The 23,719-nt window shown below is 42.6% G+C and overlaps 1 protein-coding gene across 2 annotated transcripts in view; it reads right to left on the minus strand.

Moving 5' to 3' along the window:
* The window catches only part of LOC118389124 (phosphofurin acidic cluster sorting protein 2-like), a 97,186-nt gene that overhangs the window by 32,813 nt on the left and 40,654 nt on the right, over positions 1-23,719 (minus strand). For both annotated transcript variants that reach the window (XM_035778905.2, XM_035778904.2), the window contains exons 2-8: positions 16,959-17,046; positions 13,165-13,254; positions 12,708-12,833; positions 10,095-10,257; positions 8,892-8,983; positions 8,376-8,459; positions 5,265-5,324 (exon numbers count right to left, since the gene is read on the minus strand). In XM_035778905.2, the coding sequence (XP_035634798.1) occupies positions 5,265-5,324; positions 8,376-8,459; positions 8,892-8,983; positions 10,095-10,257; positions 12,708-12,833; positions 13,165-13,254; positions 16,959-17,046 (703 nt within the window). The remainder of the gene's footprint in view (positions 1-5,264; positions 5,325-8,375; positions 8,460-8,891; positions 8,984-10,094; positions 10,258-12,707; positions 12,834-13,164; positions 13,255-16,958; positions 17,047-23,719) is intronic.

Here is a 23,719-nt window from a genome sequence, read left to right on the forward strand (position 1 = left end):
TGGGAGGGGCTGCGCCGAGGGTGCCGGAGGAGGGGCCTTCCCTGCACCAACTGTGGTCGGAGAGGACACACGTCTGATCGGTGCTGGGGGGTCCGTCTGGGAGTAGAGATGGCAGGCGGAACGCTTCTCGGTCACCCCAGGTGAGTCAGCATCAGACTCACCCAGAATCCCTTGTTGGCCATATGTTTGTCTTAATCTCTTTCCTTCACTTTTTTCCCTCTTCCCAGCATAGGGCGCTAGTCGATTCAGGCGCAGCTGGGAACTTTATGGATCGCGGACTCGCCCTTAAGTTAGGGGTTCCGCTGGTGCCGATAGATTCTCCTTTCCCCGTGCACTCCCTAGATAGCCGGCCATTAGGGTCAGGGATGGTCGGGAGACCACGGTCCCACTGGACATGGTGACGCAGGGGAATCATAGGGAGCGTATCAGTTTTTTTATTATTGATTCGCCTGCGTTTCCAGTGGTGCTGGGGACTCCTGGCTGGCCCGGCACAATCCTAAAATTTCGTGGAGACAAGGGTTCTCCAGGGGTGGTCAGAGGAGTGTTCTGGAAGGTGTTTGGGAGTTTCCATCGGTGCCACGTCGGTGGAGAGTCCAGACCAGGGTTCCACGGTGTGCATTCCCCCGAGTATGCCGATTTGGCAATCGCTTTCAGTAAAGTGAAAGCGACTAAATTACCACCTTATCGACCGGGAAGGGATTGTACGATAGATCTCCAGGTAGACGCTGCGCTTCCCAAGAGTCATGTGTACCCGCTGTCCCAGGAGGAGACGTTGGCAATGGAGACATATGTCACGGAGTCGCTGGGACAGGGGTACATTCGGCCCTCCATTTCACCCGTCTCCTCGAGTTTCTTTTTGTGAGGAAAAAGGAGGGAGGTTTGCGTCCGTGTATCGATTATAGAGGTCTAAACGCCATCACAGTGGGGTATAGTTACCCTCTACCTCTCATCGCTACGGCGGTGGAATCGTTCCACGGAGCGCAGTTCTTCACAAAACTGGATCTCAGGAGCGCGTATAGTCTGGTGCGTATTCGGAAGGGAGACGAGTGGAAAACCGCATTTAGTACTACATCCGGCCACTATGAGTACCTCGTCATGCCGTATGGGTTAAAGAATGCTCCAGCCGTTTTCCAATCCTTTGTAGACGAGATTCTCAGGGACCTGTGCGGTCAGGGGTGGTTGTTTATATCGATGACATTCTGATCTACTCGGCCACTCACACCGCGCATGTGTCTCTGGTGCGCAAAGTGCTTGGAAGACTGCTGGAGCATGACCTATACGTCAAGGCTGAGAAATGCGTGTTCTCTAAACGAGCCGTCTCTTTTCTGGGATATCGCATTTCCACCTCGGGGTGGTGATGGAGGGTGAACGCATTAGGGCCGTGCGTAATTGGCCGACTCCAACCACGGTAAAGGAGGTGCAGCGGTTTTGGGTTTTGCCAACTACTACCGGAGGTTTATCGGGGTTTTGGCCAGATAGCGGCTCCCATTACCTCACTGCTGGGGGGGGGCCCGGTGCGATTGCAGTGGTCAGCACAGGCGGACAGGGCATTCAACAAGTTGAAGGCGCTGTTCACTGAGGCGCCCGTGTTGGCGCATCCGGATCCCTCTCTAGCATTCATAGTGGAGGTGGACGCGTCCGAGGCTGGGGTGGGTGCCGTGCTATCACAGCGCTCGGGTACGCCACCAAAACTCCGCCCCTGCGCTTTCTTCTCAAGGAAGCTCAGCCCAGCGGAGCGTAACTATGATGTGGGGGACCGGGAGTTGCTAGCGGTGGTTAGAGCTCTGAAGGTGTGGAGACACTGGCTTGAGGGGGCTAAGCACCCTTTTCTCATCTGGACCGACCACCAGAATCTGGAGTATATTCGGGCTGCAAGGAGACTTAACCCACGTCAGGCAAGGTGGGCCATGTTCTTCACCCGGTTCCGGTTTACTTTGTCTTATAGACCGGGCTCCCAGAACGTGAGGGCTGACGCACTGTCCCGCCTTTACGACACCGAGGATGGGTCCACCGAACCTACTCCCATCCTTCCCGCCTCTAAGCTGGTAGCCCCAGTGGTATGGGAGGTGGACTCGGACATCGAGCGGGCGTTACGGGCTGAACCCGCGCCTCCTCAGTGTCCAGCGGGGCGAAGGTACGTGCCGCTTGATGTTCGGGACAAGCTGATTCGGTGGGCTCACGTCCTACCCTCCTCGGGTCACCCTGGGGTGACGAGGACAGTGGGGAGCCTTCAGGGGAGGTATTGGTGGCCTACGTTGGTTAAGGACGTTAAGGGTTATGTCTCCTCTTGCTCAGTGTGCGCTCAGAGTAAGGCTCCTAGGCACCTTCCTAGAGGGAAGCTACAACCCCTCCCCGTTCCACAGCGGCCATGGTCACATCTGTCCATAGATTTCCTGACCGATCTTCCGCCGTCTCAGGGGAACACCGCGGTTCTAGTGATTGTGGATCGGTTTTCTAAGTCCTGCCGTCTCCTCCCGTTGCCCGGTATCCCTACAGCCCTGCAGACTGCGGAGGCATTATTTACCCATGTCTTTCGGCACTACGGGGTGCCGGAGGACATCGTTTCTGATCGGGGCCCCCAATTCACGTCTCGGGTATGGAGAGCGTTCATGGAACGTTTGGGGGTCTCTGTCAGCCTGACCTCCGGTTATCACCCCGAGAGTAATGGGCAGGTGGAGAGATTGAACCAGGAGGTGGGTAGGTTTCTGCGGTCGTATTGCCAGGATCGGCCAGGGAGTGGGCACGATACATTCCCTGGGCTGAAATGGCTCAGAACTCACTACGCCACTCCTCTACTAACGTGTCCCCTTTTCAGTGTGTGTTGGGATACCAGCCGGTCCTGGCACCATGGCATCCGAGCCAGACCGAGGCTCCTGCGGTGGAGGAATGGGTACAGCGCTCCAAGGAGACCTGGAGGGCCGTCCAGGAGTCTCTACGACAAGCGAGTGGACGGCAGAAGAGGAGTGCTGACCGCCACCGCAGTGAGGCCCCGTGTTTGTACCGGGGGACAGGGTCTGGCTCTCGACCCGAAACCTACCTCTCCGCTTGCCCTGCCGGAAGCTGGGTCCGCAGTGTGTAGGGCCCTTTAAAGTCCTGAGGAGAATAAACGAGGTGTGTTATCGATTACAACTCCCTTCCTATTATCGAATTAACCCCTCGTTTCATGTGTCTCTCCTCAGGCCGGTGGTAGCTGGTCCCCTGCAGGACAGTGAGGTACCGGAGGTCCCTCCCCCCTCTGGACATCGAGGGGACCCCGGCGTACACGATCCGGGCCATTCTGGACTCAAGACGCCGGGTGAGGGGCCTGCAGTACCTCGTGGACTGGGAGGGGTACGGTCCGGAGGAGAGGTGCTGGGTACCGGTGAGGGACATCTTGGATCCATCCATGTTGAGGGATTTCCATCGCCTCCATCCGGATCGCCCTGCACCTCGTCCTCCGGGGCGACCTCGAGGCCGGTGTCGGCGCGCTGCGGGAGCCGCGCGTCAGGAGGGGGGTACTGTCACGAGTCCGACCGAGGGTGTTTCCCCTTCCCGGGCGGTTGGCGCTCGGCGGTCGTCGTCACCGGCCTATTAGCTGCCACTGATTGTTTTTCCTCCCCCTCCTTGTATGTTTAGTGGTAGCACCTGTTCATGATTGAATCAGATAATTAGTTTGTCTTTATTAGGCAGCCGGCCCGCCTGGTTGTTGTGCGGGATTATTGCAGTGTAACCTTCGGCTCTGTTGTTAGAAGTACGTGTTAGTGCCTGGTCGTTACGTTTTCTGTTGTACATTCTCATTCCCTGTGTTTGGGGCCGTTACTATTGTGAGCACCCTGGGATGCGTTGGCGCTATTAAAGACGCACAGCTTTGCACTCACTGTCTCCTGCGTTTGACTCCACACACCTACGACACCTGAAGTGTTACAGAATGCATATAACACAGATAATGTTCTTTCAGCTAGGAGAGTATTTATATTATTTGTCAATTAGTTCTGAAATGACTTGGAGCACAAAACAAAATTTAAATGAATTCCCACAGGCCATACATTACCGACTTGGTTGTCTCTGTGTCTTTTATGAATCATTACCGACTGAGATGAGACCAATTAAAAATATCGAAACATCAATTAAAAACTCACTGCTAAGCGATAATAAATCAGCGTTCTGTTGTAAATCTCAAATGTAGTTTTTGTTGCAGAAAGAGTAATTAATTTCCCTTCATATTCTCACTAGCTGAATATCTCAATTTATTTTGACTCAAATGACGCTCATAGTTTGTGATTGGCTTTTACAAACGAACCAAACGTCTGGATTGGTGCAGTAATAAACTAGTGCTGCCAATCAAGGGCTCCCACACCCCTGCTACTCTCATCAGTTCCAAGTGAAGTGACACTCAATGAGTAATTTACAAGTATGTAATTATGATTAAATATATTGGCAGGTGCTGAAGCACAACTTTGGGTTAGGGAAGACTCGAACAAAGTGAAACACTGGCTCTAATGGACAATACTTTTCCAAAGGTTTCCGATGACAGGATGCATGACAAAGCTGTGACCGGGGTCAACCAACTGTTCCATAGAATGTCCTGTCAGTAAAATAGTTATGTTGATCCAATCCTGCACATAACCAACCATTAATGAACCCAGCCAGGCCTGTACACGTTGAACCATGGGTTGTGTCCCAAATGGCACCCTACTCCCTACATAGTGAGAGATGGGCCCTGGTCTAAAGTAGTGCACTATACAGAGAATAAGGTGCAATTTGCGACATACAAATGATACCACAGTTGCCTTTCCTACTTAGGTCACTTCCTGCTTGAAGGAGAGGTAATATCATTAAGGAGTTAGGTGATAAAGGAGAGCGGCGCTCTCAGGGCGAGACTGGCAGACAGCGAGCGAGGTTAGGTTAAAGAGACTACAGTGGGCCGACAGTAGCAAAAGCGCTTAAATCAATTAGATTGATCTGTAAACAGAAAGGGTCAAAGACAATACGCTCCATATATATGGGACTTCATTAACAGATTGCATGGTATAATGGTATAGTTTTTGGTTGGTAGAACCTTTTCACAAAATGGTTCTTTGAGGGTTCTTCATTGGGTGAACGGGTTCTACATAGAACCAAAAATGCTTCTCCCCAAAAACAAGAAAGGGTTCTCCTACAGGGACAGATGAAGAACACTTTATGAACCTTGTAGCATTCTACAAAAACTTTGAAGCAGTGGCAGATGAATCCCTTGCAGCGTGTTATTCATATATAACAGAACAGTTCAAGCGTGCAGTACTAACCTCATCCGTCACTTTGAATCGCTTCAACAGGGCCACAAACTTCTGTTTGAAATTGGGTTGCTGTAAAATGAGAGTGAGACAGAGGGTGGAGGAGAGGGAGGGAGAGGAAGAGAGTTTGGTGTCAAAAAGAGTACACCAAGAACTTGTCAGAACGATCATTTTTAGTGTGATCCCCATTTGCTGACGCCATGACGTAAGCTAATCTTTCAGAGACATCAGTGTAACCAACGAAGCTGTCTTCAAACTCATGGGATGACAGCTCTATAATACTGAGAGCTCAATAAATCACAATAGACTTCTGAGTCTAGTCTTCACCGCCAAATGTTATTACGCTCCGGAGTGAAGTTTCCCATAGGTAAAGATCTAGGAAAAGCTTCCCCTTCTCCAATCCTAACAATATTTATTCATTGGGGAAAAGCTAAACTGACCCAAAATCAATGTCTAGGGGCAATTTCACCCTACTCCCATTAATATGCTTATCTGAAGAGTGGCAGCATCTGAAGAGCACTAGGATGCACCATTAAAAGTCAGTTAATGTTCACACGGCTTAGTGGCTTCGACCTCGGTGAACTTATGTGTGCCTGATTCGCTGATTCACCAAAGGCACATCAGGTCATTGGAGAGAGCCAGACATTATTAACAACATTAAGGATTATTGATTGAAGCAAATACCAAGACCTAGGGACAATGATTTGTTAAAGTGTGCGTTTATTTGCGATTTCTGTTTGTGTGTGTATGTCTGTGTGTGTTACCAGCTACCATGTGTGGGTCTCAGTTTGTGCGTGTTGGTGCCTGCTTAATTTGTATCCTTAGTTGGTGTCTGCGTCCTCTACACAGTGTTTTTGTCTAAAAGTGGACGTTGAACTCATTCCAGGACAACTCTCCTGTTACTACTTCTTACTACTGATTAGATTTGGGGGACAGAAGACATCTTCTGTGCCATCCCTGAAAAGAACAAGACTGAGACACACAGACCTAACACAGACACACCTTAAAGAGATTACAGTGAACTCTTGATGACTGCACCCATTTGCACTGGCTCGGAACTTTCGAGACAGCACACACTAAACCTGAGCATAAAGTTATTGAATTGGGACCGAAAAACTGTATTGCATTTAAATGTAGTTTGTACTTACAGTGCCTTCAGAAAGTATTCACAACCCTTGAATCTTTCCACATTTTGTTGAGTTACAAATTGGGATTAAAATGGATTTAATGGTCTTCTTTTCTTTTTGACGATCTACACAAAATATTTGGTAATATTAAAGATTCATTTTTTAAAGACGAATGAACAATATTACACTAATATATATTGATAAAATAATTAGAATCCCCTTTGGTAGTGATTACAGCTGTGTGTATTTTTGGGTAAGTCTCTAAGAGCTTTACACACCAAGATTGTACAATATTTGCCCATTGTTCTTTTTTAAACCCTTCAAGCTCTGACAAGATGCTTTTTAGTAATTGACAGACATTTTCAAGTCTTGCCATAGATTTTCAAGACGATTTAAGTCAAAACTGTAACTAGGCCACTCAGGAGCATTTAATGTCGCATTGATAAGCAACTACAATGTAAATTTGGCCTTGAGTTTCAGGTTATTGACCTGCTGAAAGGTGAATTTATCTCCCAGTGTTTGTTGGAAAGCAGACTGAACCAGGTGTTCCTCTAGGATTCTGCCTTTGCTTAGCTCTAATCCATTTTTTTTTATTCCCCGAAATAATTCCCTCTTGCTGATGACAAGCATACCCATAACATACCCATAACAGTGGTACTCAGTGATATATTGTGTTCGATATGCCCAAAACATAATGCATTGTACATAATGCATTGTATTCAAGACAAAAATGTAATTTATTTGCCACATTTATTGCAAACAGGATGCATGTTTTGGAATATTGTGATTCTGTACAGACTTCCTTCTTTTCACTCTGTCATTTAGGTTCATATTGTAGAGTAACTACAATGTCGTTCGTCCATCTTCAGTGTTCTCCTATCATAGCCATTAACTGTTTTAAAGCCACCATTGGCCTCATGGTAAAATCCCTGAGTGGTTTCTTTACTCTCTGGCAACTGAGTTAGGAAGGATGCATGTATCTTTGTAGTGACTGGGTGTATTGATACACCATCCAAAGCGTAATTAATAACTTCACCATGCTCAAAGGGATATATATATATATTTTTATCAATCTACCAATAGGTGCCCTTCTTTGCGAGGCATGGGAAAATCTCCCTGGTCTTTGTTGTTGAATCTGTGCTTGAAATTCACTACTCGACTGAGGGACCTTACAGATAATTGTGTGGGGTACAGATATATATTTTTTAAATATATATACTTTTAATTTAACCTTTATTTAACTAGGCAAGTCAGTTAAGAACAAATTCTTATTTACAATGACGGCCTAGGAACAGTGGCTTAACTGCCTTGTTCAGGGGCAGAACGACAGATTTTTAGCTCGGGGATTCAATCTAGCAATCTTTCGGTTACAAGCCCAACGCTCTAACCACTAGGCTACCTGCCACCTCAGACATGGGGGTAATCATTCAAAAATGATATTAACCACTATTATTGCACACAGAGTGAGTCCATGCAACTTATGTTAAGCACATCTTTACTCCTGAACATATTTAGGCTTGCCATAACAAAAGGGTTGAATACTTACTGACTGAAGACATTTCAGCTTTACATTTTTGTAAACGTTTCTAAAAACAAAATTTCACTTGTTGTGTGTAAATCAGTGGCACAAAATCTCAATTGAATACATTTTAATTTTAGGCTGTAAAAACAAAATGTGGAAAAAGTCAAGGGGTGTGAATACTTTCTGAAGGGCACTCAAAAGGATTTGACAGTGCTGTTCTAAGTGAGTCAACATGCATAGTATGAAAAAGCATGGTATGAAAAACACAATTGAAAACAATCCCCTTCCAAGAGTTTGTACCTGCAGACCCTGCCATCACATGAACAGGTGTTGTACCTCAGGGCTCTATGCTGGGGCTATTCTCATTCTCTCTGCACTAAAATAAACTTACAAGCTATGCTTGATGTGTATTTTAATGAATTTATCCAACCACATTGTAAAGTTGTTGATATAGTTAGGCTGCCCCATCCTTACCCTTGTCATGGATGTTGTTCGAATCATTTTCCTCCGGTTTTTCTTTGGCTTCCTTTGTCCATCATCATCCTCATCGTACAGGTCCTATAAAAGATAGTTTCGTGTCTTAAAGATCAGTGTTTTTACAACCCATTGGAATGTACCTTTTTGTTCCAAGCCCAGCACTAACACACCTGCTCATCAAGATTAGTTGAATCAGGTGTGTTAATGCTGGGCTAGAACAATAAAGTGTTTGTTCTCAAAACAAGGTCTGGGCGTACTGCTACATTGCAGCTACTGATAAGTGAGGATTTGTACAGTCAGCCACTTGCATGAACACATAAATTGGTTAGTAGAACAGCACATGAATAGTAGACAGAAGTTTAGTTAAAAGAAAAGCACAAACATAGAAAGTCCCTTACATTCCATCCTCTTACACAACGACAGTATACAGTGTGTATTTTTGGGTGTCCATTACAGATAATTAGAGCTGGAGATCTTCCCCAACAGCTAAGTGTAAGATGTGCTGTGTCTCACCACTGGTTGAACAGCATCGTCACTAGCTTCCTGCTCCGAAGAGTAGCTGTCGTCGTCATCCTCTGAGTAGTTATCCATATCTGGGGAGCGATCTGGGGTCAAAGACAAGAACAACTGTTTACATGTCAATTCTCCATTCACTCACTGGGAAACTGTGGGGAATTTAGCATTGATTTTAAATGTCTATGTTCCATTGCTCCACTCAGAGGCTCTGAGCTAAAAGGAAGAGGTCAAGTAAGTTTAAATGCCTCTAATGTCACTCCATACTTCCTCAAGGAAGGGAAAATAGAATGAATGAATGAGTGAGTTTAGTAACATTTTTCAAAAGATTTCATATAGCTTGCCGGCCATCTGGCTAATATTGCATCCTTGACAGATGATTTTATTTTGGGGTGCGGGCCGTCAGTTTCACAGTGAATCCCTTTACATTAGTGCAGCTGACATCTGTATCGTTTACTCAGCGTCCATTTTGGCTCTGGGAGCACGAGGATCCTAAGGGAGCATCATGTGCCAGGCTGTAACCGCCTTAAGAACCACTGAAAATAATATCCTGCATTTTCCCTCAGTAACATTGGTCCTAATGTACTTAAGCTGTCATGGTTAGGGGTATAGGCACTGATAGTAATGATGGTCTGTGGACACAGGCAATATGTAGGAAGGACCCTTCCCATGGGGCGATTAGTGGGTCTGTGGTGGGCTTATTGCACTTCAGGAAATAGACGTTTAAGTAGTGAATGTATGGAAATCTCTAGAGTTACACAAGGACGAGTGAAACGTTGAGACACTGAGAGGCTACACAGAATACGTTTCTTTCAAAAGCATTTTCTTTAGAAAAGTTAACATTTGTGAAAACGAGCTGTCAATATAGAAACACATGTCTATTAAAATGTGCAATTGCCAAGGAAATGGTTTCACTCACATGACTGTCAGGCTAAGTGCAATGTAAATATGCACTTTTTATGCAATTAAAAGCCCTGCGATAGACTAGTGTCCAATCCAGCGGGTGTACTTGTACATCAAGCTGACTCATGCTACAAAAACAAGAGAAAGGCTCCTGCCCCAAGGGCCATTCTGACTCAGATAAGGATACTTTATGCAATTAAATAACATTATGCAAAAAACATCGGTTTTCAGGATGAATAGCCTTCCTTAGTGTGCGGGCCAAACACTTGTGATGATAAGCACTGATTTCCAGGTCCCCACCTAAGGCTTTGGCCTTGGTCCCTGTCTGCCCGCTGCCGTCCTCATGGTCAATGGGCTGACTGGACAGGGAATACACACTGAGCTCGGCCGCACGCACCGGCACCTCCTTCACGTTGCTATGGAGACCCAGGATCTGGGCTCCATCTGTCGGGTGTTGCATCACCTAAACACAAGTCAGGACAGAAAAGTGTGTGAGCGACATACAAGTGTTGTTGCGTTCATTCAGAACAATGAGTACCTGAGTAAAATACATAATGCAGAAGCACACACACAGACACACACACAAACACACACAGACACACAAACAGACACACACATAGACACACACAGATACACACACAGCCATAAACACAAGCTCACAAGCGCAGGCACACACACACATTCATAAATTTGCACATACACACGCACGTTCAACTGAAGCACACCGTTTTTGTTAGAAACGGGGCAGCTTTATTTTCCTCCCCATGTTTTCTTCCTCATGTCTCACCAAATCGGATTTGTGCCTCTCACCTTGACACAGTTCGCTCTAAGCTCTAGGCTGTGTACCAAATCGCATACGGTGCCATTTGAGAGGCAGCCCTGGAGTTTCATTAACCATCAATCACTTCGGCAGGTTGCATCGAGAATGAAAGCCCCAAATGTTCTCCAATCACTGCTGTCATTCAAATCCAAGAGAAAGCCTGACAGCACTTTGTTCATGCAGTCACATCTCTACATCTCATTCTCTCCGGCATGCTGTATTATTTAGCCTTTTGCGGAGGCGGAGTTTGAAACTAATTGCGAGTGTATTGCGGATGGAGACCTGAGGAAATGTAGCCATGGTAGTCCTGTAATGTAATTGGGGGAATGGGGAAGCATGCCTACATCCGGGGGCATTGTTTAATGTTGGCTGGTGGCTGTGCGGAATAGTTCATGGATGTGCATATAATGACATAGGCTGGTGTTCAGTCAATTTCAAATAGTGGGTTTCTGAATATCGCTTCTGTTCACTTTATGCATTCGGTTACAGTTCCTTGTTATGGCCGGTTAATAGGTTCCTTCTTGCTTTGCCAACTTTGAATTTAGCAGACCTAGCTAAAAATGGATTCTGAATTGGAACTGGTCGAGCAGCCTGATCTCATAGACTAGACGTAACATAGTATACATCAGTATGATATGTTACATTTGGTATGGTTACATAAGACAGAAGGTTACTTAACGCAAAAATGAAAGGAGGGTGGTGGGTCGAGGTGGATGAGTAGCACGTAGGCGTATAACGCAAACGTCTAGCAACCCAAAGGTTGTTTGTTAGAATTTCATCATGGACAACTTTATCATTTTAGCTAAGTAGATACTTTGCAAATATTTACTACTTTTTAGCTACTATGCAGCTACTTAACATGTTAGCTAACCCTTCCCCTAACCGTAACTCTTTAACATAACTCCTAACTCTAATACTTTAACCAACCTCCTAACCTAACCTTAACTCCAACCCCTAGCCTAGCTATGATATACATTAGCATTAGAAACCTAGCCAATGTTAGCCACAATAAATTGGAATTCGTAACATATCATACATATTGAAAATTCCGAACAGATTATACAAATTGCAATTCTTACATATCAAACAAATTGTAATGCGTAACATATCATGTGAAATGGATGAAGGACATCCACAAAGTAATGCATATCACACAAAACATATCATACTGAATGGAGTGTTTCGAATTTACGTACAGAATAATATGACATGCTCTGAGACCAGTAAAGGCAGGCAATGTGTTGAGGTATAAGTGTTTGCTGGGGTATGTGTTGAGGTATGGGCCCGTGTCAGAGTAGGAATTAAAGCCTGTTTTGAGTCCACACGCTTAATAATAAAGGCATCATTTAAACTGTAAAAATGGATGACCTTTTAATGTGACATGAACACAACCAGTCATGATATTTTCATCTGATTGTCAAACAAAACTCTTTAAAAAGTAGGAATGTTTGTCCACTCCAAAATAATTCCAGCATCCAGACTGCATACTCACGCCATTTTAAGAATGGAAATAGACATCTGTTACAAAACACCAAAAAGTGTGCCTAATGATATTCCGTGATTGCCATTGATTAGGCCTACATTAATTGTCTTGCTGACAAATGTAGCTTTTTTGTAGCCTGAAAAGTTGGGACACCTGAAATGCATTGGAATAAAGGCTATTTTTCTCAAGGACACAGGGCAAACAAATGGCAAAAAATGAGGAAGTACAAAGGAAAATCTATGAGGAAAGGAGCTCATCTAAAGCCGAAATTCAGCACTACTGGATGGACAGCGCTGCCACAAAGAAATAATGTTTAAACCATGAAAAAAAAGAGGTGGGGGTGTTCATGTCATTGGAAGATTTTATTTTCATATTTACCACTGTAAAACATATTTACCACTGCATTTTAAATGAATAGGAAAATGGTTAAATTAGCATTACTTAGAGAGACCCCCAAAGTTGGACTTTTGTTGCATTCAGGGGAGCTGAGCCCCCCCCCCATTTCCATAGTTACAGATGTATAACCCCATGACAAGCAATGTGCATTTGACTTCATATGCTGTTGTGATAAAAAAAAGAATGGTCACAAATATTAAGCTGTTTTCTTTACCTCTGCCATATTTATGACGCCCACAGCTAAGGTCTTATACCCCAGGATGGTACGGTTTTTATATCGCTTCCTCCTCTGCAGCATGATCTGCAATCGGTTGGCGTCCCTTTTGAGGAAGTGGGGATACTAGGGGGGACAGAAAAGGGCGTAACACACAGGTGTTACAGGAGGTTACATCACACCTTACATCATGTCTGTAGCCATGACAATGTTTTTCTTCAGTCAGTCATTTCTTTGATGCCTTCAGATCCGCCACCTCAGATGGGCTTTGAACGCCAACCTGAGGTGTAGGAAATACACTAAAACTAAAAAAGGGGTATGATATGTTTACACAGGCACTACCATTAATTTAGCAAAAAGTGCTGTACATCAACCGTTGGCTAATGAAAATATGTATTTCAGTCACATAACGGATCACTCTTTGATACTTTTGAAAGCCATGTTAACCTGGCCATACCTGGAGTGAGAAGGTTAGCTCAAGGTCAGTCTCCATCAGTCCGTCTGGGGGAAGGACATACTCGTTGGACCTCAAGATGCGCTTGGACCCCTGTGGCGGAAGATTTAAAGAGAGGTACAGAGAGAGTTAGGGATGTAACAGTGACTGAAACAAAGACATTTGGTGGTAACACTTCGGCTTTGCAATGTTCCTTTCCCTGAGAAACGTGTATAGAAACTAAATTCTAAAACGTGAGTGTTTGCCAACGATGCCTAGAAGGTAGGGGCTAAAGTTTAGGGGTTGTTTCTGGACAGGGTCTTGGAGTTGCATGTTACCTCAGTAACCTACTGATCCAGCCAATTTAAAGGTAGACTCAACGACATGATGTAGATACAGAAAGTAAACAGCGTAATGGATCAATTTCCGCAACAACTAAGAGGACTAAGAGCACAGAAGCACGAGGCTCACCTTCTTTGGTGCCCTCGCTAGCACGTTTTGAACAGCGTGATGCGCACATGCGCACAGATACTGTGTGCGACTGTGAGAGAGCATCTCGCTCATCTCAATATCTCTGGTGCTGCTCGTGTCAACGTCATTTCGCTGAGTCTTTCCAAGCATGCTCTATCATCTCACCCCACTTCCAATACCAGCTTTCATCGTGTGTCAGTGGCCGTGTCTGAATACCCAAACTTGCGTCCTAAAAAATAACATTTTATACTATGTGGCATTTCGAAAATCACGTACACTTTAAATGCCTGGATGTCATACTCATTTCAGTTTTGACAACAGCTGATCAATTAGATATGGGGATGCGCTACCGAAATCAATTAATATTGCAGGATATCTTTAGATATTTGGCTATTAGACTTCTGTTTTTTAATGGGAATTCAATACAAAGCTTTACTGCTTGGCTTAGATCTGGGGATGCGCTACTGAAATCAATGAATAGCTGGGAAACAACACTTTCGCGCATGACACAAAATATGACGTTTTATACTATGTGCATTTTCGGACTCTGACATTGCTCGTTCTGATATTTCTTAATTTATTTCTTTTTACTTTTTGGATTATGTGTGTATTGTTTGGTATTGCTATATTGCACTTGTGATTTCATGAAAATTAAATATTTTTAGTAATTTAATTTGGCGCTCTGCAATTCAGAGGGAAAATTATCCCGCTAACAGGATGGGTGCGCCAAGATGTTTTAAGAAGTAAATGTATGTGTTTTGTATGCATTTAATTTATAGCTATTAATTTATTCATTTTGTACTGTTTTTGGTGAAGTTCTTTTTATGAACCCAAATTGGATTTCTGTTCTCATTTAAAAGTGTTTCTTGTTTGTAATTATAAAAATCTACTGTTATACTTCCAACTTTTCTGCATAAAAGATGCCCTCGCACATCTGAGCTATGTTATTGCATGTGCAATACATCATCTTTAGTAGCCTAGCTATAGTTGCCTAGATCAACTAATAGAGGCCAAGTCTTTGAGAGCATGCATCCTCCAAAGATGGAGAGGGACAGTTCATGGCTTGATCAGAGGAAGAGTAGCTCTCTGCGTCATTCCTCTACTGCATCTCCCCATTCATCTCAAGCTACAGGTGATTCATCAATTGATGCATGCTTACGCCTACGGTTAACTCAAGTTGACTCCAAACACGTTTTTCCAAATGTTAGCTTCTTAGCTAACAACAACACTCTGCTGTAGTGAACGGTCACTGGGTGGGGCTACAGACGATCCTTTTCAGTTCATATGCAAAGCCATAACTGATGGTGCATTCAAGACAACAGGGAACTCTGAGAAAAATATTTTTGAACAGTCATCCAACTCAGACGTCACGATGTCCCCCAGTCTGAGCTTCGTTTGCTTCCGAGTTCCCAGTTGTACGTTTGGGCCGTAGCATACTACAGCATACTTTTTACTAAACAATACGTGCTAAATAGTACGATTAATATGTATGCAGTTTAAGTAAGTAGTAGTCAAGCCAGAATTCGGACACGGCCAGTGACATGCAGAAAAAAAATGGGGGAAAAGCTTATTTTCTTTCAATCACGGTCAGTTAGCGCTTTACTAACTCTCCATGCTGACTGTTTTGTTTTCCTTTGGGAGGCTAAGCTAGCTTCACATCCAAATGAACTGACTGGAAAAGCAACAGGCTAATCGCTAACAAGACAACAGGGACCAGCAGCAGTCAGCATCAAACTTCTAATGAGCTATCGCACACAGCTATACTAAAATGGACCAGCAGACAGTTATCAGTGATGAAGCTTCACGGAACATTCCGTCTTTAGAGATGAAAGGGAGGAGAAAGGTTTGTGAGGAAAACAAAACACATGGGAAAAAATCTGTATCCGGACCTGCATTCCTCATGGTGACTCAGCAAACTAAAAAAGGGCGCTAGCTACAAGACATTAATGCTAATTGATCCCAGAGCAGGAAGAACAGACATGTGGCTTCCAAGAGTAGCCCCATCGGGCCCTGACAGACAACTACGTGGATAGGTAGGTGTTGACATCAGACAAGTCTGCAAGCAAAGCTATTGGCTAGCTCAATGACAATATAATTAACTCATTTCTGAATGCTTTCAAAAATACTGAAAAGTCCAAAAACAAGTATGCATTAGCGGGTTTTAACATACGGAACCAAATTGCCACAGTCTTCTGTGTTCTGTAGCTAGAGATACAGAGAGTGACCAAGAATAAACATTTTTCACACTATTTTTTCCTCCTGTCAATGGGGAATAAAGAGCAGTCGAGACCCGTCTTAACTCCTGCATACGCTGCAACTTTCGGTTCTTTTGTAGTTGCCGCTCAACATGCCGTCATCAGAGGATCAGATGTGGCCATTTTAAGTCCCTTTTCTGACAAGTAGCAGGCAGACAGGTGCTAGCGAGCCATTACAATGACCAATCGAGGAAATTAATAGACCTGAATGGTGTTCTCAGAGATATGCTGAAGTACCGAGTTACTTGAGAAGAGAGAAGCAGTGGGAAATATTGACTGTCACTTTGGTCAATATATCTCTGTGTGCATCTGAAAGGTAAGCACGCCATGTACAGTGTATAGAATTATTGTAAAGATTTCTGATAATCTACTGCTCAATGACCAGTGAATTTACCACCAGCAATTAGAGAGAACAGAAAGAACACAGTTCAACCACACAATGCTATTTCTCTCTGACTGCATAGAACCCTGAGCAATACGCGAGCACTGGGCCGTACCACGACCAAAGCGAATAACTTTGGAATGCAGAGTGCCCCAAGTAACGGTCAGACATAACTGTAATCTTTTTCCTTTCTCTCTCTGTTCCTATCGAACATGATGTCACCTTGGTAACCGCTTGGGCAGTCCTCTGAGACTATTGAGCTTAGTTGAAGGAGAGATTCTGGAAGGTCGTCAGGTGTGAAAGGAAAAATATGTCGCTACGTCGCAGCTAAGATGCATGAAATAAAGAATGTAGAGAATATGTGCAATGATTATAGAAATAGCTGGTAAGGAGGACCACAGAGAAGTGAAAAACACTTCCAATGTTGATCATGAGCTTTTGTTGGCCATTAGCTTTGTTAGTTATTGCCATATTTGAGTAAATTGACGAGTAGTATTGACCTTGATATAGTCCTTGGATTTTTCTGTTAATTTCAGAACAAAGTATCAGCCAATTGATGCAAACAGTTGTTACCAAACCATCCCATAACACAAGACATCAACGGTCAACAGCAATCCAAGTTCCTGTGTTTTTATGGACACCCCATTTGATACTAATACAATCCGAAGCACATTACTTAAATCGTCATAATCTTCTTAAACTGGACTCACCTGTATTTTGACAGCTATCACCACAGAGCTAAGCTCTCGGTCCAGTTCTTTGAGGACAATCAGTTTCTTGAGGGTCAGGCTGCACAATCTGTGGTCAACAGGGGAGACAGGGAAGGGATTTAGTTTCGTTTCATTAATTTAGATCATTTCAAACACGCACAATGATACACAAACATCGTCATATATGATACCGTGGTGAACTGATAGCAGGTAAACAAAGCTATTGTAGGCATATTCCATTAGGGTCTTCAATGGAACATATAGCGATGTTTGAACAAATCAATTCAAAGGAAGTCTTCTTTACTGGTACGAATGGCAACACGCATAGTACTTTCAAAGCAAATGCAAAAAGTACACATACTGTAAAATAAATAATAGAGCTGAAGGAAGAAAAAGACGAAGTCATGCATAATAAATGTACAGCTGAGCGAGAATATAACAAGGTATAGATTCATATTTGACAACCCTTGTGTTATGATAACTTGGAAATTGAGAAAGACGTCAAAGAAATGATGAATACATACATATTTCATTATTACACACACAAAACAAATTGGCAGTAATAATGAAATGAAGTCATGACTGCCTATCATAACAAAAACCGTTTTGTATTTTTCACGATAATCACATATTATCTTGATGCACCGCTTCATCCCTCTCAAGAGTTGCTGTCGTGAGGAAGGATCATGTGTTTCAAAAGGATAGAAAAACACCAGTGTTGAACAAAAGGTACTCAGCCCACTACGTGAGATGAGAAGCATCATAGACATAATGTCTGTGGGCATAATCCTATTCAGACTAGGCATACTGTATTCACTGTGTGTGTGTTTGTGTGTGTGTGTTAGGGCTAGGCGGTAAACCGTAAAAAACTATACACCGGTAATCATTCATGGACTGGTTTGGATTTTTACTTTACCTTCTATAACAGTATTTTAATGTTTGATTTATGACATTAAATCATTCAGTAATGACCAGTCAATCGCCAGTAAGAAACTGCAAACAACTGAAAACTTCTAGCTTCTAACACAACAAGTCTATCTAAACTTCTAACACAACAAGTCAACAACTTCGAGAGGGAAAGCTTGCAAAATAGAGACCCCTGAAAATGTCCGACTACCCCATAGTGGAGAAAGTAAGAACTGCAATTGAAGCCGACAACACAGTCAGAGGAAAATAGTTATTCTGTCAATAAAAGTTGACGAAATAGAGACATACTAAGACAAAAGAAATGTGACACAGTATTTAAATGATAACAAATTAGTACAGGAAATTAAATTAAGCAATGAATTAAAATGCTGGAAGTGAATTCTGGAATGTAACAAATAATTTTGATTCCTATGCAATTCCAACGCAACAAATAGGACTACTTCAGTGTCAGTTTTGTCCTATTATTTTTGGTTGAAGTTCCATTGAACAGTAAAGCAATTAGAATGGAGAAAGCCCATTAAAACCACTTAGAATTAATTTGTTGCCATCCTAGGGTCATCCACAAGCCATAAAGAATATTTTTAACTTTTATTATTAAGAAACATCCAATGCTGTCAAATACTGAGAAGAATACTGTGATATGATATTTTGGCCACATCACCCAACCTAGTGTGTATATATATATATATATACAGTGCCTTGTGAAAGTATTCGGCCCCCTTGAACTTTGCGACCTTTTGCCACATTTCAGGCTTCAAACATAAAGATATAAAACTGTATTTTTTTTGTGAAGAATCAACAACAAGTGGGACACAATCATGAAGTGGAACGACATTTATTGGATATTTCAAACTTTTTTAACAAATCAAAAACTGAAAAATTGGGCGTGTCCCCATGTGCAGTTGCAAACCATAGTCTGTCTTTTTTATTGCGGTTTTGGAGCAGTGGCTTCTTCCTTGCTGAGCGGCCTTTCAGGTTACATCGATTTAGGACTCATTTTACTGTGGATATAGATACTTAATGACCTGTTTCCTCTGGCATCTTTGCAAGGTCCTTTGCTGCTGTTCTGGGATTGATTTGCACTTTCCGCACCAATGGTGTCTCTAGGAGACAGAACTCGTCTCCATCCTGAGCAGTATGACGGCTGTGTGGTCCCATGGTGTTTATACTTGCATACTATTGTTTGTACTGATGAACGTGGTACCTTCATGCGTTTGGAAATTGCTCCCAATGATAAACCAGACTTGTGGAGGACAACGCAATTTTTTCTGAGTTCTTGGCTGATTTCTTTTGATTTTCCCATGATGTTAAGCAAAGAGGCACTGAGTTTACAGGTAGGCCTTGAAATACATCCACAGGTACACCTCCAATTTACTCCAATGATGTCAATTAGCCTTCTAAAGCCATGACATAATTTTCTGGAATTTTCCAAGCTGTTTAAAGGCACAGTCAACTTAGTGCATGTAAACTTCTGACCCACTGGAATTGTGATACAGTGAATTACAAGTGAAATAATCTGTCTGTAAACAATTTTTGGAAAAATGACTTGTGTCATGCACAAAGTTGATGTCCTAACCAACTTCCCAAAACTATAGTTTGTTAACAAGAAATGTGTGGAAAGGTTGAAAAACGGGTTTTAATGACTCCAACCTAAGTGTACCTATACTTCTGACTTCAAATGTACATCAGATACGTTCCTTGGCCTTTTATAAATACATTTCATGCAATTCTACTATACTTTATATGATTGGAGACATTGGCAGAATATTTATTAATATGACAAAAATGACAGTGTAGCCTACTCTGCTGACACTGACAAAAATATAAATAAAAACGACATCCATATAATAGGCCTACGAGAAGGGAAGAAAAGAATGCCTACAACATGACATCCATTTAACCTGGAGGAGGAAATGATTGTCCAAAAACTGGCACAACAATGATAAAGAGTGAATCTACACACACCAATGCTCTCCGCTGGTGCCAATAAGATAGGCTATACAGTTCAAACATTTAAGTTAAGAATGTTGATAACTTTCAACGACAGATGAGTCTTTTCATTGGTTGGAAATTAGCTCATGTCATTTTTGCTACATTAAATACATGCTTAATCATGTGAACAAGTATCCTGCCTCTATTGTATTGTGTTTTGGAGAAAAGGTCATGTTAGCAGCAACTGCATAAAGTTACAGTGAAACCAAGGTAAATAAAAAAACATTTTTCTCAGTTCCGCGCTATGAGCAGTTACTGCCTTTTTGCTTGGTAGGGCAGAATAGCCATTTGCTTTCCCAACTATGATAAAATATTGCGATACGCCTGGCTGGGCATCTCTACTTTTCACTGACAGTCACAACTCAACAATCTATGTGGTATTTGCATAGACATTAAAACCAGGGTATTTGCCGTACACACTGCTCAAATGACGGGCTATTTCGACTTTAGTAAATGCGATTTAAACAATCCACAGCTTTTGTTTTAGAAGCCAATTATCATCTGGCCAAATCATGCGTACTGGTCAAGTAGCCTATTTTGAATGATTTTATTTGTTTTTGTATAGACAGGAGTAGGCTAATTAGGGTAAATCATTTTGGCAATTTAATTCAATTTACTTTAGGGGAAGTGTAGCATTTTATTACATTTTTATTGAACTTTTATTTAACTAGGCAAGGCCAAGGCCACAGCCTCGGTCTGGCACGCTCACGTGAAAGGTCATTTCTACAGACAAAGGAATTGTCCGGTTGGAACATTAATGAAGATTTATGTTAAAAACACCCAAAAGATTGATTCTAAACATTGTTTGACATGTTGCTACGGACTGTAACGGAACTGCTTTTTGACTTTTCGTCTGAAACTAGTGAACATGCTTGGTGAGTTTAGATTGTGTACTGAACGCGCCAACAAAAGGAGCTATTTTGAAATAAATGATGGACATTATCGAACAGAACAAGCATTTATTGTGGACCTGGGAGTGCATTCTGATGAAGATCATCAAAGGTAAGGGACTATTTATCATGATATTCTGACATCTGTTGACTCTTAACATGGCAGAAATCTGTTTGGCTTGATTTTGTCGTCTGAGCGCCGTACTCAGATTATGCTTTTTTGGTAATAAAAAAAAATAATCTGACACAGCGGTTGCATTAAGGAGAAGTGTATCTATAATTCTGTGCATAATTCTTGTATTTTCATCAACATTTATTATGAGCATTTCTGTAACTTGATGTGGCTCTCTGCAAAAATCACCAGATGTTTTGGAACTACTGAACGTAACACTCCGATTTTTGTGATTCCACTATTTGGTTGGAAAATGGCTGAATGCTTTCTGTGACTTAGCTCTGACCTAACATAACGATATGTTCTGCTTTCGCCAAAAAGCGTTTTTGAAATCGGACACTGTGGTTGGATTAACGAGAATTTTATCTTTAAAATGGTGTAAAATACTTCTATGTTTGAGGAATTTTAATTATGGGATTTCTGTTGTTTTGAATTTGGCGCCCTGCAGTTTCACTGGCTGTTGAGAGGTTAAGAACAAATTCTTATTTACAATGCCGGCCTACACCAGCCAAACCCGGACGAAGCCGGACCAATTGTGCACCGCCCTATGGGACTCCCAATCATGGACGGTTGTGATACAGCCTGGATTCGAATCAAGGTGCCTGTAGTGACACCTCAAGCACTGTTTTCAAAACAAATGGCCACTGGATTGATGCAAATAATAATGGTTCTGCCAGGTAGGAATAGGCTACTTTGTAGTGACCTTTTACTTATATTTCCATCTCCTCGACCACGGTTAGGCTATCATTAGCATCACTAAAGACTACACAAAGTGGTAGACATAGGCCCTACACGCACTGCACACACACAGACAGGGGCATTCCCATGCTGTTTCCTCTTCAGAAAGTTGTTATATGTTTGGTAAATTGCACATTACTGTTTGAATAAATCATGGTAATCAAAAATAAAAAAGCAAACTGTGAAACGAAAACTAACGTGGCCAGGTCCATTTGAAGCTCTGGCACCCTTGCGATCATTTAAAAATGTGTGTAGCAATGCCAAGTAAAACGGTCGCAAATGCGACTGTTTTGGTCGCAGTATCAAACCCTGTATAGAGACCGAATTAGTTATCTATCATTAATCTAAGAGCTCAAGGAGAAGATATGCTATTGGATCGTAGGCTTACATAGGCTTAATACAATATAGTACTGTTCATTAATAAATGGTTATGAATCCATATCTTGAATTTCTAAATGATAAAAAATGCCTATAATGCTTAGGATTTTGAATGTATATATTGCTAATAAATCTTCATAAGGTTTTATTAAAAGTGGGTACTGGCAAAACTTTATTTATCCAATAGACATAGGCGCTCGTGCCAGATTGTTGATTATTGGTTAAAAAGCTACTGGATTGATGGAACTAATCAAATAATCATTGTATTGTCAGTTCAGCTTATTTCCATAAGGAAATATAAAAGACACTGCTTGTGAGTCTAGCAACATTAACACAACACAAACCAACGGGAGGCAGTGAACCATTGAACCTCAAATGTATGAAAACAAGGTAGAAAATTAAAAAAACATCTGCACACCATCTGCATGCTCCGACGAGATATCTTTTTAATTATTACAACATTTCAAAACTGCAATAGGTCTTTGTCAGGAGACCATGAAACCAATGTACGTAGGCAGCCACATGAAAACATGACAAAAAAAGTAGGAAACAAAACGGATATTATATTGTCAGTTCAGCTCTGAATAGGAGTGCTGCTGTGAGCTTCATTAAAATCTCACAGTGGCCCTGAGCTCTTCGTTTTCCCCTCAGACTGTAAGTGCGCCCGAAATGGCAGCCTATTCTCTAAAGTGCACTATGGGCCCTGGGCAAAAGTAGTGCACTAAATAGGGAATAAGGTGCCATTTGGGATGTAGACTCTATCGAAGTACTGCATTGCCAGAGTATGAGTCATACAGGAAGCTAGAGACAGCTCCTATTCTTCCAATCTAGTGCATTTGGAGGAGAAAGTAGAGCTGGGGTTGAATGAATGTGTTTTCTTTCCCCTTTTCACTCTCTCTCACACTCTCTGTGACGGGGTGGCAACCTTGGTCAGCAGAGTAGAAAAACATTCACTTTCCAATTTTCCATGCACACAGACACTTACTCAGAAACACATACACACGCAAAAAAAAGACTTACACCAAAAAACACACATCCTCTGACCCCTATCCCCCCCACCACACACACACACAACCGAGGGGAAGTTGGGGTCACAGTCTCTGTCTTTGAGAATTTGGACTCGTCTGGAGTGTAGTTGACAGGCAAACACAAACAGGCCAACATCCAGCACTGACAGCACACACACACAACAAGAGACATGCACGCGCTCACAGGCAGAGCATACAAACACAAATACACAAATGCACTCAAAGAGATGCACACAAACACACATGGACACAAAGGGGCTGGAATGTTCGGATGCAGTCATGGAGAAAACTTTGCGCTAACTCAGCACAAAGCCAGACCACCTGATTGAAAGCATTCTGTACCGGCCATTCATCAGAAGGACAGAGGCAGAGAGAGCGAGAGACAGGGGGAGGGGGCCTCGATGAACAGAGATGAAAAGAGAGGGTTGGGGGAGGGAGATTGAAATGTCTGGACATTCCAACACAGAGGCCAGTACACTAAAACTATCACAGTACCATAGAAAAAAGAAATGGAGGAACACATTCAAGACAGATCAAGGGCAATATATTATACAAGAAAGCGAACTTGATGGAATAAATGCATCAAATGATTTTTTCTATCTTCGACATAAAAATGCTACCAAAAATGATTTACTT

The sequence above is a fragment of the Oncorhynchus keta genome, chromosome 10, assembly GCF_023373465.1.
Source record: "Oncorhynchus keta strain PuntledgeMale-10-30-2019 chromosome 10, Oket_V2, whole genome shotgun sequence".
In the NCBI taxonomy this organism is placed as follows: domain Eukaryota; kingdom Metazoa; phylum Chordata; class Actinopteri; order Salmoniformes; family Salmonidae; genus Oncorhynchus; species Oncorhynchus keta.